The sequence below is a fragment of the Lepidochelys kempii genome, chromosome 5, assembly GCF_965140265.1.
Source record: "Lepidochelys kempii isolate rLepKem1 chromosome 5, rLepKem1.hap2, whole genome shotgun sequence".
Taxonomy (NCBI): Eukaryota; Metazoa; Chordata; order Testudines; family Cheloniidae; genus Lepidochelys; species Lepidochelys kempii.
Window position 1 is genome coordinate 5,385,583 of NC_133260.1, and position 15,471 is coordinate 5,401,053.

The 15,471-nt window shown below is 44.1% G+C and overlaps 2 protein-coding genes across 7 annotated transcripts in view; one reads left to right on the plus strand and one right to left on the minus strand.

The window, feature by feature from the left end:
• Positions 1–15,471, plus strand: part of UBAP2 (ubiquitin associated protein 2) — a 136,219-nt gene that overhangs the window by 36,712 nt on the left and 84,036 nt on the right. For all 6 annotated transcript variants that reach the window (XM_073343389.1, XM_073343392.1, XM_073343390.1 and 3 more), the window contains exons 2-4: positions 931–1,070; positions 6,908–6,985; positions 9,504–9,614. In XM_073343389.1, coding sequence (XP_073199490.1) covers positions 972–1,070; positions 6,908–6,985; positions 9,504–9,614 — 288 coding nt within the window. In that variant the 5' untranslated portion in view covers positions 931–971. The remainder of the gene's footprint in view (positions 1–930; positions 1,071–6,907; positions 6,986–9,503; positions 9,615–15,471) is intronic.
• Positions 1–15,471, minus strand: part of LOC140911093 (interferon beta-like) — a 116,497-nt gene that overhangs the window by 25,905 nt on the left and 75,121 nt on the right. The gene's annotated exons all lie outside the window — the stretch shown is intronic.

Genomic DNA, 15,471 nt, shown 5'->3' on the forward strand with positions numbered 1-15,471 from the left:
TTGTCTTGCAATGTATATGTGAAGTATTACTGAACAGCCAAGGCGAGGTAGTGTGTGACATAATTGATGCACTTTTTAGTTTAAATAGTGTCCACTACTACGTATGTTAGTTTTCATGTAGATCACACTGCCAGCTGAGCTTCAATTACATGTGTTCTGTTTGATTTGGGTCTTTTGAATGCAAAAGTGCAGTTGCTGTGAAGGTTTATTCATGTTGGAGCTCTGTAGACAAATTTAGCCTGAAGGACTGTTTGGCTTTGGCAAACCTATTCATAAAACCAGGTGAAACACGGTCTTCCGGTTCAGATCATGCTACAGTCAATTCCTGGTAAAGGCAGCCTTTTTCCAATTAAATATGTAAGAGTTCAGGAAATACTGTGTTTCTCTTCAGAATCTATTGAATACATTTTAAATATCACATCAGAAATCTTAATGGCTGAGTTCAGTCTTGGTCAATAAAAGTTGTATTTATGTGTAAATGGAAGAGGAAGAAGATGAAAAATAATAAATTAGACCAGGATATAGCAATAATAGGATTAGCTATAAAATTCCTAGGTAACTTCTAAAAAAGGCTCCTAACTACTGTAGGCCTGTATTTGAAAAAATTGGGCATGCAGCAGTGTTTCTAATTTCTGTATGTAGTTTACTGCAGATGCATTTAAGAATATTTGTCCATGCCGATGACCAGTTATGCATTGAATTTGTCTTTTGCCTAAGTACTCACAGTAGTTGTCTCTGTGTATGCTATTTTGCTCCTAGCCAGTTGAAAAAGTTGTATTTTCATGCCTTAATGGTAAGAGACAGGCAATAAATCATGTGGGTGAGTTTACCCTTCTTCCTTGAGTTTGGATATGTAATATCTCTGGTACTGTAGTTCAAGGATATGTATCCTGTCTTAACCAGCTGATACGTTTTTTCCTTTTATTTCAGATTTTCTATTTTGTACATACATTGTTTTGTATATACTGTATATGATGACTTCGGTGGGCAGTGAACGTACCCGGGGCACTCGGGACAAAACACAGATTTCAACCACGCAGCCAGCACAACCACAGAAACAAGTCGTACAGGTAGGTGTTGTGTAACGTCTGTCTTTCAGGTTGAGAGTAAGTGGCATATTATGATCTGCAACCATCCCCACGGTCAGTGGTTCTCAAACGTATTTGATTGGGCCCCCTTCTTTGTGTCTGTAGTTGTTGTTTACGCCCTCCCACAAGTATATATACTGCCACCCAGCTCTGAAGGCATAGCGGAGAGCAGTGACTGCTGGCTGGGTGCCCAGCTCTGAAGGCAGCACTGCACAGAAGTAAGGAAGGCAATATGAAAAGTGATATTGGTCAGTATCACTTGTCACAGCAGACCTGGCGCCCCATTGCCACCATTAGTTCTGTGCTGCTGCTGCCTCCGCAGGGCTGAGAGTTGGAACCCTGCCACCTCCAGGTGAGGGATGGGGCAGGGGAGGAAGGAGAGCCTGAGCCCGGGCTGCCTACTGGTGAGGGAATGAGGTGTGGGGAACGAGAGCCTAAGTTGCCTCCAGGTGAGGGATTGGGGGTGGGGGGGAGAGCCCAGGTGACGGGACTGCAGCTGTCCCCTTTATCCCTGCCTCCTGGGTGTGCACAGCCCTTCTGCATAAGGACCAGTCACCTGGGGCTGACAGCTAGAGCTCTCCCCCCCCACTCCCCTTCCAAAAACTAAATAAATGAAAAGCGCACAGCTCCCACCTCCCTTGACATATTCCCTCACCTCTCTTGGGAGGCCTGCCCCATAGTTTAAGAACCGCTGCCCTAGGTTTAGTAAAGACTGAGAGTGGGGGAGGGAAGAAAGCATTGTATCAGTTTGGCAAGCATGTCCAGTAGCTTGTATTTTAATACTGTATTGGGTTACTGAGCAAACTGCTTGCTGGCTTCAAGCCTGGGATCCATATTCCTACATCCACGCTAGTCTTGCGTTCTTCAGCAGTGCTCCAGATCAGCAAGGAACTGCAAGGCTGTCTGCTAGTCTTCTGCCAGGATCTTATCCCACAGGCTCTTCACATCTTTTCAGACTTCAGCTCTTTCTACTGTCCAGAGGCTAGAATCTTGATGCTAGAGCAGTGGTTCTCAACCCGTGGACCGCTTGCGGCCCAGTGAGCACACAGCTGCAGCCCATGTGGCCATACAGGTAGAATATATATTGTGTGGATGCGGCCCACAGAACACAGAGAGAGCTGCGTATGCAGCCCACAATGGAGAATAGGTTGAAAACCACCGTGCTAGAGGATCTGTAGTTAGTGCTAGAGCTTGCATGGAAGACTGAAGCTTCTCTCAGTGGCCGATAGGGACCACACTCAAAAAGGCATCTGCAGCAGGATCCAGAAAGCTTCCAGAGACCTGTCAGGTGAGGTGTACCCACAGGAAGTGGTACAATGAAGATAAAAAAAGATTCGTATTGTGAAGGCATTGAGGTTGACACTGACTATGAAGGACTTATCATAGAAGATCAGGGTTGGAAGGGACCTCAGGAGGTCATCTAGTCCAACCCCCTGCTCAAAGCAGGACCAATCCCCAACTAAATCATCCCAGCCAGGGCTTTGTCAAGCCTGACCTTAAAAACTTCTAAGGAAGGAGATTCTACCACCTCCCTAGGTAATGCATTCCAGTGTTTCACCACCCTCCTAGTGAAAAAGCTTTTCCTAATATACAACCTAAACCTCCCCCACTGCAACTTGAGACCATTACTCCTCGTTCTGTCCTCTGCCACCACTGAGGACAGTCTAGATCCATCCTCTTTGGAACCCCCTTTCAGGTAGTTGAAAGCAGCTATCAAATCCCCCCTCATTCTTCTCTTCTGCAGACTAAACCATCCCAGTTCCCTCAGCCTCTCCTCATAAGTCATGTGTTCCAGTCTCCTAATCATTTTTGTTGCCCTCTGCTGGACTCATTCCAATTTTTCCACATCCCTCTTGTAGTGTGGGGCCCAGAACTGGACACAGTACTCCAGATGAGGCCTCACCAATGTCAAATAGAGGGGAACGATCACGTCCCTCGATCTGCTGGCAATGCCCCTACTTATACAGCCCAAAATGCCGTTAGCCTTCTTGGCAACAAGGGCACACTGTTGACTCATATCCAACTTCTCGTCCACTGTAACCCCTAGGTCCTTTTCCGCAGAACTGCTGCCTAGCCACTCTGTCCTTAGTCTGTAGCAGTGCCTGGGATTCTTCTGTCCGAAGTGCAGGACTCTGCACTTGTCCTTGTTGAACTTCATCAGATTTCTTTTGGCCCAATCCTCTAATTTGTCTAGGGCCCTCTGTATCCTATCCCTACCCTCCAGCGTATCTACCACTCCTCCCAGTTTAGTGTCATCTGCAAACTTGCTGAGGGTGCAGTCCATGCCATCCTCCAGATCATTAATGAAGATATTGAACAAAACCGGCCCCAGGACAGACCCTTGGGGCACTCCACTTGATACCGGCTGCCAACTAGACATGGAGCCATTGATCACTAACCGTTGAGCCCGACGATCTAGCCAGCTTTCTATCCAGATGGACTTACGCCATCTTTCCATTGTTTAGAGACTCAGCAACCCTGCAGTGATGGTCTAGGCCAGTCCATCAGGGTGGGGGAGGGAAAGAGAAGCTGGGCACTAATAGCCAGATTTTTTAAACAGCTTGGGAGCTGCTGGATGCCAAGCACTTCTGAAAATCTGGCATTATTTCAGGAGTCACCCATCTGTTCTGCTGGGCTGACAAGAGCCTGTCTGTCTGTCTGTCTTAGGTCAGCATATCTTAAAATATAGCAGGCTACTGGTGCTCACTTGGGGAGTGGTGCCTCTTCTTGGCTCTTGGATTGACTTGTGGTATGGGGAGGCTGACTGTCTACTTCATGTAGTAATCTCTTTTACTATGTAACCCCAAGTTTCCCCCTCTGATTTGCATTCGTAAGTCCTGAACTTGGTATCTTGCTCAACTGCAGAGACCCAGAAAGTGGTTTTCCTGGGGAGAAGCTTTATTTTTATAACCTGACAGCTTGGATACAGTAAATCTTCTGAGTTTTCCCATGTGGTGTCTAAATTCTTCTCTCCTCCCTTTTCATAAGGTGATGCTGCTTTGGTCAATTGAAGAATTACTTATTCTAAGTACTGACTGTCCTGTTTTCTCTGTGCTGTCTTCAGATATCACATTGGCACTTTTGCATGAAGGAGCTTACCAACCAACAGAAATGTGCTGTATTTTACTTTGTGGTCACTGTTTATTCATTTATCTGAATTGAGAGGATGCTGCTAACCTCGGAAGTCACCTTAAAACCCCACAGTGTAATGCTGCTCTTAATTTGAATTGAATAAGAAATTACATTACACATTTTTCCTTCCTCTGAATGGTATCACTGTTACACTGGGTTTGTAACATTTGTGTTAGTTGATTTTTTGGGGGTTTTTTTGCTTTCTGATTTTGTGTGTTGGTAGTAAGACAAATAATTAAAAATCCCTGTGAGTGTGTTTTGTGATTGGTGAAGGTTTTTCGGACAGGTAGAACTTGGCTGTCTTGTTTGTTAGTCATAAGAACTAAAAATGAGGGCGCAACCTTTTGTGGGCTAATACAGTGCTAGTTATAGAGTTGACACTTACTGAATAAGGGCAAACCAGACTGCAGATATTGAAAGCGACACGTCCCATGGCTAATGCTGGTTTGGTAACAGTGTCTGTGTTTTTTGCCCTCATAATTCAAAATGGGTGCAGCTCCACTGAAGATAGCCATAGTACAGACAGGGTTCAGGAGCTTCTACCACCATCTTCTAACTCTGGGTAATAGGACAATGGTTACATTCCTGAACTCTGTGTACATACAGATACTATTGATACTTACACTAGTGGTGTTGCACCCATTGGGATTTGCAAGTCAAAAAATCCTAGTGTAGATAAGGCCTTTATTTCCAGTTTTTCTTTGTGGATGTGTCACACCTTGTATTACAGTCAAGTTCCAAAAGATTTTACTTTTTGTCTAACAATGGTTGGTTTTCTTTAAAAGCATTGAGCAGGGATAAAACAACTGGTTTCTTGTTTCTGGTCAAATAGTTGTCTCTGTTCAGGAATGCTACTGTTTGTTTCAGAGTAGCAGCCGTGTTAGTTTGTATTCACAAAAAGAAAAGGAGGACTTGTGGCACCTTAGAGACTAACCAATTTATCTGAGCGTAAGCTTTCGTGAGCTACAGCTCACTTCATCTACTGTTTGTTGTGATTACTGTCTAAATTCTTCACTGAGATAAATTAGTGGGTAGGTTATCAGAAACGGGGAAACAGATGCCGTAGCGTGACAGGAGTATTGTGCCACTAAATAAGCCCTAGCAAGTGGTTTTTACTTATTGGGACTTTGTTCCTAAAATTATTGGTGGACCTTGCTCCTTTACAGTAAAGGTACCCAAATGCTTACTGGTGTGTGCTTACATGCATTTGGTGCAACCTGATTTGAAAAGCTTAGTTTTAACTGAGGCAAAATGGTCTGTTGGATTGAACATAGAGCTGGGAGTTAAGAGCTCCTGAATACTCTCTCAGTTCTGTCACTGACTTACTCTGTGAGGATAATATATGTAGGACACCTTGAAATGCAAAGGACTGAGTACTGTGATCAGTACAAACTGATTGTCCTGCAACCTGGAATCTGACTTTTCATCGCTGCATATGCCACTTTCCTCAAGGAACTGGGTGGGACAGCTGCAATGACTCCTCAGTAAGTCGGCAGCTGAGGGAGGTGTGTTGAAAACAATTTTTAAACTCTTCCACTCAGTGTTTAGACTTGTTGCAGGAGTGATAACCGTCTGCCTTCTTTAACTTGTGCGCTTGTGGTAAACGCCTAACAGCACAGGCATTCTTCTTGAAAGAGGTGTTGGCTACTTTGACTCGTAGCCAAGGAATAGAATTTTACTGTGCAACCTTTCTGAGGTGGCCTCGTAGTAATGAGATTCACCCTCGACAGTGGGTTTTCACCTCTGTTCTTCCATGGATAGTTATGATCCCCTTTTTCACTAAAGTCTTTCTCAATGTGTCAGCATCAACTTGGGACCTCAATCATCTCCCCAGCATTCAGTTTAGTATGCAGCAGATAGAAAAGGTTTCATCTTTCGGGAGGGAATGGAATGAGGCCCATGAGCAAAAGGTGGCCCAAAGCCCCCTTCCTTTTTTCTTTAGAGGTTCATCCCACAGAGGTTATAGATCCCTGAAAGCCACACGATGGATCAAAATGTAGCATTACATGATGTGGCCACTAATGTCCATGGGCAGCTGCTGCTTCACCAGAAAGATGAGGGCAGCTGCAGTGTGCTCTGTTATGCCAGTCGAATGTGGCTCTTGGGGTTCCTGACATTGCCAGTGTGGGTCTGTTGTCCAAACCTATAACCAAAGCACCAACCTTTCCAACAACAAAAACAGCCATTAACAAAATTATTCAGTGACAGATTGAGACAAAGGAAACAAGTTTAGTGCTTACAGGGAAAACAAGAGACTGTTCACAAGTGAAAATGTGAGACCTAATACTATAGCACAGTCGAGGGGCTTGGTTACGCACTGACAAAGCTGTAGTGTAGATGGAAGCTGTCCCTACAACAAGGTGAAAGCACCTGGACTCTGTAGGACTTTAATTCTGTTACAGGGGCATGGTTAGGATTTATCTAGATTCCCTGACTGTCACAATTGTAGTGTAGATTAATTTATCCTTGACATATCTTCTCCCCAACCTTAAAGCTGGTCTAGATGAGGCCCTTTTAGTTCCTTCCTCATGTAACTTCTGAGCCTGTTCCTTGTATTCCTCTTTAAAAAATTTTGGAAGAAAAAATTGGTGTGTTGACAGTGGGAGGCATATTACATGAGTACAGTCACAAGTTTTTGTTTTATGTTAAACTTTTTGGGACCCTTACTGGATATTTGCACTTTTCAGGCAACAGCAGAACAGATTCGCCTCGCTCAGATGATCTATGATAAGAATGATGCAGATTTTGAAGATAAAGTGAAACAAGTACGTTTCCCATGTTACTACTGGTGCATTAACTTTTATATGTAGCATTAGTCTGGTGCTTAATGGTTTTGTTTGCTCAGGTTTCAGAGGACAGAGTGATTTCTTTGAAGCTTTCACATTGCATCCTCTATCCTTCAACCTACCCCCTTGATTAAGCCCATTGGTGGCAGTGGGGAGCCCATGGTCTCTCAGCATACCCTGAAGGTTAATGAATCCCGGTTGTGGTGGGAAGCAAGTTCCAGAATACAGGACTTCTCACAGAGAATGCCCTGCCAGTAGCCTCCTCCCATTTAAATCAACCTAAACACCTCCGCTGATTGCATTTGTGGCTGTATTGCATGGGGGATAGTCTCCCAGGTAGGCATATCTCATACCAGGTAGGGCTTTGTTGGTCCAAATCAACAGCCAGAACGCCACGCAGAGGACAATAAGCAGGTCTGCTAAACCCTGTGTAATAACCAGATAGGTGCCTTCTGCACTAGCTCCTAGATGAGCCCAAGTTAAAGCACTATGTACCTCATAGTGCTCACATCTAATCTCAGGGTGATTATAACAAGGTGAGCTTTCAGAAGAAACTGTCACAACACGCAGATGAAAACGAAATGATGTTCGTCCCAGGTGGAAGCAGCCCAAGATATTTCAAGATCCTCAAACTGAAAAACTCAGTGACAAGTGCCAGCCTCAGTCAGAGGTGCCAATATTGTTGTTGTCAATTTTTCTGATTGCTTTTTCTGACCTACCAGTGTTTCATTAGGCTTGTCTGGATTGAACCTTATCCACCTAGTCCTTGTCCGTACCCTAATCTCCTAAAATACAGCATCCTTCTAATGAGCTGCTATTGCTTAATAATCTTTAGAATAATAATGATAATATATTATAATCCAAAGTGTATTTAGCTCTTGTGCATACACATACGTGGGAAGTATTTATCACCTGTGTAAACGGCATTTGCTAACATCTTGGCAGCTTTTCAGGAAAAGCTGAAGTTTAAACATAGCTCAAAGGTGTACTGAATCTTTTTAAAAAAAATAAACTGAGTTCCCAGATCATTAAGAGCATGTGTAGGCTTAAAATTGCAAATAAATTCATGGTAAAATCAAACTGCTTCTCATCAGTTCCTCTTCCATTTGCATGCCAGGATCTGGGTACAAGGCTTTAGGGTTCTAATTATCCTGGTGTAGTGGGTAATCACTAGCAACTTAAGCAGTATAAAGAGTTCAGTTCCTTGCTGTGCCTTGGGTTATGATTATCACTTGCTGCCAAGTGCTACTATTGGGGTTACTGTTGAAAAGCAGTCAGCAGCTTCAGCTGGTGCAGAATCCAGCAGTCCACCCACTTAGAAGCCCAGCTTAGGGTGACTGCATGGCAGCTGTTCCCTTCCTTCCAGTGGCATTTTCTTCGGTTTCATTTATAAATAAAGCCTGGTCTGAGGCATTCTTTATTCTGTACTTTTTCCTGATGTCTACATTACACAATTGTCTGGTATGTGCTCAGTTGCCATGGCAATGGGTGCACACCAGGAGCCAAATCGTGTATTCCCTGCTTGTAGCATAACCTGTGTGCATCTGTTAAGTGTGGAAATGCATAAGATTCCAAGACTCTGCATAGGAGGGCTACACTACCTGCAGGGACCAGAATGTGGTAGAGGCTTCCAACATACATGTTGGGTTTTTTTGTCGGGGGTAGGGGGGACAGGTTGGGTTGCTGAATCTGCCACTACAAAGATTATATCTAGTCAGTCATCCCTCCCCCTCCCTGAAAGCGCACTGCAGAGACTGCTGTGGCCATGATGCTCTGTGGTCTATTGTGGGGAAGGTTTCCTCAGGCTTTTGCTCTTCTCTGCTGTACACAGCTATCTGACCCTAAGTCAGTGGTCCCCAAGCTTTTTATGTCACTCCCCCCTTACCTGTAATGTAATCTGTGTGTGCCCCCTGGGAGTAGGGCCAGGGGCTGGGGCTGAGAGCCGGGAGTGGGACCAAGCCGTGGTTGGGGGCCAACGCCAAAGCCAGGAGCTGGGACTGTGGCTGGGAGCGGGAGCTGCGGTCAGGAGCCAAGGCTGGGGCCTGGGCTGGGGCCGGAGCCAAAGAGGAGCTGGTGGGCAGAGTGTGGCTGGGAGGTTCTCCCTCCCTGCCCCCCATGGAGGCTGGCCCGGGCACCTTCCAAATGTTCCTCCACGCTCCCATGGGGGGCTCACCCACAGTTTGGGGACCAGTGCCCTAAGTTATAAATAAAAAGCAAACACAGGAACCTGAGCTTAGATCTTGGCAAAGGTTAGGCTTTTCAGGTCACCCTTAAACTGTATTTATTTGTCCTGTATGTCTGCAAATGTGGTGTTAGTGACTCTGGGATCTCAAGCAATTCTTTAAAATATATGTATTTTAAACACAGCATTTCAGTTTGTCTTTGGTACAGCAGCAGTGTTCTTCTTGGGAGAGTCTGGAGTAGCACTAATTCTCGCCTTATTCCTTTTAATAATGGTTTGATATCTAATATGTCTTTAACTTTTTTTTTTTACCAGCTCATGGAAGTGACGGGGAAGAACCAGGATGAATGCATAGTGGCGCTACATGATTGTAATGGGGATGTGAATAGAGCAATCAACATACTGCTGGAAGGAAACTCAGACACAGTAAGGATCCACTTGTGAACAAAACAGCATATTTTTGTTATGGTCCCTTTTCCACTTTCTAGGAGTGGATTGTGGGGGAACAATCAAGCCCTTGACCTCAGGAATCTCCAATCCCTCTATCTCTTTCCAGCTCTCCCTAAAAAAGAAATGAAGACGGGGGAGACTTCTCACTCACATATTGATATGGTAAAATCTGGACTGTCCTTGGAGTGAAAAAAAATCTTTCATGCCAAGTAGTACACAAGAGAAGCACAAAAAGGAACATGGGTATTGAGAAATTTCGTCACCCTTTTTAGCATGCTCAGAGCAGGAGGGCTTCCCAGCCAGCAAGCCAGAATCTTTAGCTAGGTTCTTCGGATATTAACCTGATCCTGATGTATGATGTAGTATGTTAATGTTTTATTGTAACTTTGCCTTAACAAAACGTTTAAAACAACAAAACTTAGGCATGCACAACAAAACACCCAAACCCCAAACTAAGCTTTGAAAACATTGTTGCTGTCCTGTCACTTTACTGCTGAGTCCCTCTGATAAACACTAAGGGTATGTCTATACTACCTGCTGGATCGGCAGGCAGTGATCGATCCAGCGGGGGTCGATTTATCGGGTTTACTCTAGACGCAATAAATCGACCCCCGAGTGCTCTCCCATCGATTCCCACGAGAGGCACAGGCAGAGTCAATGGGGGAGCAGCAGCAGTCAACTCACCGTAGTGAAGACACCATGGTGAGTAGGTCTAAGTATTTTGACTTCAGCTAAGTTATTCACATAGCTGAAGTTGTGTAATTTAGATCGATCCCCTCCCCAGTGTAGACCAGGTCTAAGACTTCATATAAACAAAACCACTTTAGTTCCACCTCTGGATCTGGTACTTAATGGCAAATGCAGTGTTATGTGCTGCCATGTCTAATCAGCCTGATGTCTCAGGCAGTTGGAGATGATCCAGAGTAAACAGCCTTGTGTGTTTGCCATGAACAGCCAATTTTCACTGCTGTAACAGGAGAAGCAGCCACTTGTAGATATACAGTATCGCTCCATAGGTGCGCACTGCACTTAACAAGTGTAAAATTAAGATGAGGTCTGTGCCCTGAGGAGTTACAGTTCAAACTCTAAAAATGGAACAGTAGGACATGGCAAATAGCTACTTGTTTCATTAATAGCCTCATTAGTGAGAATTCCTTTAAGAGGAGGAGAGAGGAATATCTCCAAATATGTGTTTAATAATATACAGAGTAGCGCAAATTTCTTGTCCCAAGAAGTAGTGGACAAGAGTCTAAATGGGCGTAAAGTTGTTCCTGCAGAGCCTTTTAAATTTATCAGATGGGATCCAGTCTGCTTCCTCATCTCATCCTAACTGGGAAGGGAAGCCTGGACTTCATTTCCTTTTAAACCCTCTTCCTTTATCTCTCCTATAATGAGTCAGTGCAAAGACATGTCCTGCTCAGATGTTGCTACAAGCCGGTTAATCCTGTTTCAGCTTCTAAAGCGTAGGGGTCACAAATTGGGATCTTTCTAGTTGAGAGGACAGGAAATTCTTAAGTAAGCTGGTAACAGTCACAAACAAACCTTCCTCTGCTCAGCCTATATCTTGATGTTGGGGTCCTCTGAGGTGGACTATTGCTAGAGCTGCAAGTCTTTCATGGAGGTCATGTGACTTTCCGGGACCTCTGTGACTTCCATAGCTGCAATGGCTGGTGCGGCTGACCCCAGGGCCATCTGAGCAGCTGGGGTAGGCCTGGGGCCAGCGGCACCAGCTACTGCTCAGGCAGCCCCCAGTCCCCTAAAGCAGCACCGTCCTCTGGAGCACACCCCCAGCACCTAACATTTAGTTAGGGTTATTTTTAGCTTTTAGCCTTAACTATTGCTTGCTGTACAATAGGTGGTTAAGTCAAGACTAGCAGAAAGCATTGAATGAGTTTCTTGGGTATCTCGCAGGGACCAAATACATACTTAGAACAAAAAAAAAAATCACATTTTAATGGTAACAAATATTGATTTCAGTCTGACTTCAAAAGTTTGAGTCTTCATGGTCTTCAAGTTGAAAATACTTGCTTCTTTGGGTAACCTAAATGGGCTAGAGCACAACTGTGTCTTAGAATGTTTTCTCTGTTTAGCAGAGAAGCTTTCTGTAAATCAGACACAAGCCAGCACTCTGATAGCTTAGCAAAGCACTTTCACCCTTTGGAGAGCCACTCCAAATTGGTCACTCACCATAGAGAAGTGTGGAAGGCTTGGATGGTTGTACATCAGTGTAGTACCGAGCCTGCCTGCTGGGAACCAATACTGATGTCATAAATAGCAGCGTTTTCCAAGTTTCTCAGTATACATTTTTTTAATTACATGAAATGAAAGGATTTAAAGCTGCTCTTAAAATTTGCTGCTGTGCATATTCACTAGCTTTTCCAGTTATTTTTGAGGCAGTCTCTTGGTAGTTCACCCAGGATACCTCTTGAGAACTGGATACTGTCTACCCAGCCTTCCCTCTACAAGGGTATGCTTCCGCACCGCCAACCTTGGCAGCCATAGAATTACAGTAGCACCATGCTTTGCCACAGAAGGACTTTAAAGCCAGTGGCTGTTGTGGAATGAGAGAGGAGAAAATTGGATCTTAGACCCTGTGTCACTTTTTGTTACAATGAGGGCATTTGCTTTAGTGTCATGGTTAAAGTTCAGCTGGAGAAGTTTTTCTGTCTACCTAATTGCAGGAGGAATTTTTTGGTTATGCAGTTGTCTTTGTCCTTATCTGTTGTGTAGTGTTGCTACAAACTGCCCCACAGGTGGCTACATTCCAGTGGTAGGTGAAATGAAAAAGCTTCAGCGTGCATCAATAATATCAGTGTGTTGGGGGTCTTTGGCTGAAAGACACTATAGGATGTCAAACGTTTTCATGGGATTCTAGTTCATATATGCTACACTTAAAGTGCTGCAGTAACTTGTAAGCAGTCTATTTAATGCGGCCGAGATGGCAGAAAAGCAAGAACAAATAGTTAAAAGTTCTATTCGTAGAGCATCCAAAAGACTGCCAATGAATGTCTTTGAACTGATGCCTCCATACTGTCTGACTGTCTGATAATTGCTTTATGAAGATCCCCGTCTCTAGTATTTCTAACAGCCTCTTCTGGATGTACAGAATCAACAGAGGGATTAGGCAATGTTCCTTTGACTACTTTACTCACCAGAATGGCCGAGAGGTTAAGGTGTTGGACTTAAGTTCCAATGGACGTGTGTCTGCGTGGGTTTGATGGGGGTGGGATAGCTCAGTGGTTTGAGCATTGGCCTGCTAAACCCAGGGTTGTGAGTTCAATCCTTGAGGGGGCCATTTAGGGATCTGGGGCAAAAATTGGGGATTGGCCCTGCTTTGAGCAGGGGGTTGGACTAGTTGACCTCCTGAGGTCCCTTCCCACCCTGATATTATTCTGTGATACTTTTTCAGCTGGGGATATTACTCAAATTGTCAGTGTCTGTCTTCATGCCTGACTAGCTGTTTTGCTGGCTAAATCCTTCAAAGCTAGAGTGCCAAGGTGGTCCTTCAAACAATCCATCGTGCCACTTAAGATAAGACCAATAACTTTGCCCGAGACAGGCCTCTTTTGTTACATTGCTGCCCAAGTTCAGATCTGCAGCTGGTGCTTGGACTGCTTCAGACAAGGTCAGCTGAAAACTTTGTTACTTAGCAGACTCTTATTGGCAGTGAGTTACCTTGATGCTGGCTTTCCTCTCCTCTAAGATGTTCCCTGTTAGGGGATACCAGCATTAGCCTTAGAAGATATCTCTAGGGAAACCCAAACTCCTCTCGGCTCTTCCTTCTAGAGGAATTATTCTTTCTGTGCATAAGAAGCATTAAATGGCTTAATGAAACCCTCCACTTCAGCTATTTCTTTAGTGGAAGTTCTTATAAGTGGAGAAGGAAGGACTTGATTGCTTCATAGCTCTACACCTGTTACTTAACACACACATTAACACCTGGATAGTTTCAGCAGGAATTCTACTCTTCCTCCTTAGTGAGAACTGATCTCAACTGCTGGGAACTGTGATCCTCTGCTTCTGAAAGAGGCTATTGCAGAGTCTTTGTTTCCAGCAAAACATCTCTCCCCATGTTGAGGGACACCAACTCCACAGACTAGTTAGAAAATAGTATAGAGGCCTTTAAAAATTCCTGTCTGTTTGCCTTTACCCAACTTTTGGGTCTTTGCATACAGCTTATGCCTGAGCAAAATAACGACAGTTCCTTTTGAGACCTACCCCTTTTAGGGTGACTTGTAAGTTGTCTACCCTGTAGGATTTTCTTTCCTTTCAGAGATGTCTCAAACTTTCTCAGGATTTCAGCATGTAAGTAGGCTTCATCCACCATAGCGCTTGGAACCCCATGGTAATCCTCCTGTACTGGAGGAAAATCAAGCTTTCTACCACATATAAACTAATGTCCTTTGCATATTCTTTCACCTGTTTGTGCAACTCATAGTCCAGGCTCCTGTCAGCTTAGGAGAAGCCCAAACCTATGGTGCTTCAGCCTCTCACACCTGAGAAAAAATTGAAATAGGATTGTAACTATCACTCTCCCCTCTCACCCCCCCACTCCCTCCCAAAATCAGCTAGCCATGAAAGGGAGCCACCAGAGTAACTTTTTGTAGTGCTAACTCTTTCCAATGGAGAAGTTGAAGCACAGACTATTTTTGATTTTTTTACTTTTAAAGCTTTACGGTATTCAGTTTGTGTTGCTACCTTGATAATGTGGGGCTTTTGCATTGTCTAGCCATCATTGGGTAGCTTGTCACAGCTCATCCTCAGGAGAGGGGACTTTGATTTGAGTTGAATGGAAACTTTGCTTGAGTAGTTCAGGAGAGACTGGGCAGGACCTAGAGTTAATGGCAGTCAAACTTCGTCTTCATTATGATTGGTACCATTGCTTCTCTTGAGGTCACAGCTTCATCCAGCATTCCAGATGGTGGTTGGAGGTATACATTGCCCTCTGTTTGTATGTGGTTTGTCTAGACTAAGCTCTTTGAGGCAGGGACTTCATTCTCATAACTGTATATAAAGTGCCTAGCACACTGACACTGCAAATAAATTTTAATCTTTCTCCCCTGCTTTAAGAGAAGGAGGACTTGTGGCACCTTAGAGACTAACCAATTTATCTGAGCATAAGCTTTCATGAGCTATAGCTCACTTCATCAGATGCATGCTTTGTAACTATGGCTCAGTAGCTTAATTCTACAATTACATAATATATTATCAACTGCCATATTATTCTGAGAAGGTTTTTTTAGCTATTTCATTTTAAACTCCTACAAATGTTTTGTAATTCCTAAGGGTCTGACATGAATCCTGAATGTAACTGTGGATTTAAGATGAGAGCAGAGGTCTGACATTCAAGCCTTGATTCTTTGCTCTCTCTTGCTTGGGCATTGGAGCAGTTTCTGAACACAGCAATGCTACATGCGATGTGCTGCAGTCCTTGGGCATAGTGGGCTGACTTGTTTTGGCCCAGTTTCCCCAAGCTGCTTTTCTGATACTCTGATCATCAGTGCTTCGATTCCAAGAAAGCCAAGTTCATTTGTTTTATTTTCTAATCCATCTGCTCTCTCATTGACTTCTTTTCTCCCTGTTGCAAATATGCATTCTCCCCTGTCATGCTGAGAGATGGAACGATTCAGTCTTGTTTGTTTCCAGTCAGACTTCTGAAAACAGTTGAGAGGATGAATGCCTACCTCTTAGCAGGTTTTCTGCTATGCTGTCTACCTAGACTTCTTTAAAGTAACCTGAGTCAGCTGCAGCCAGAAAGATTTGAGATATTAAATGTGTGCTACCTATGTTACATGGGAAAACCTGCTCTCAAAAAGCTGTATCTTCTTCCCCC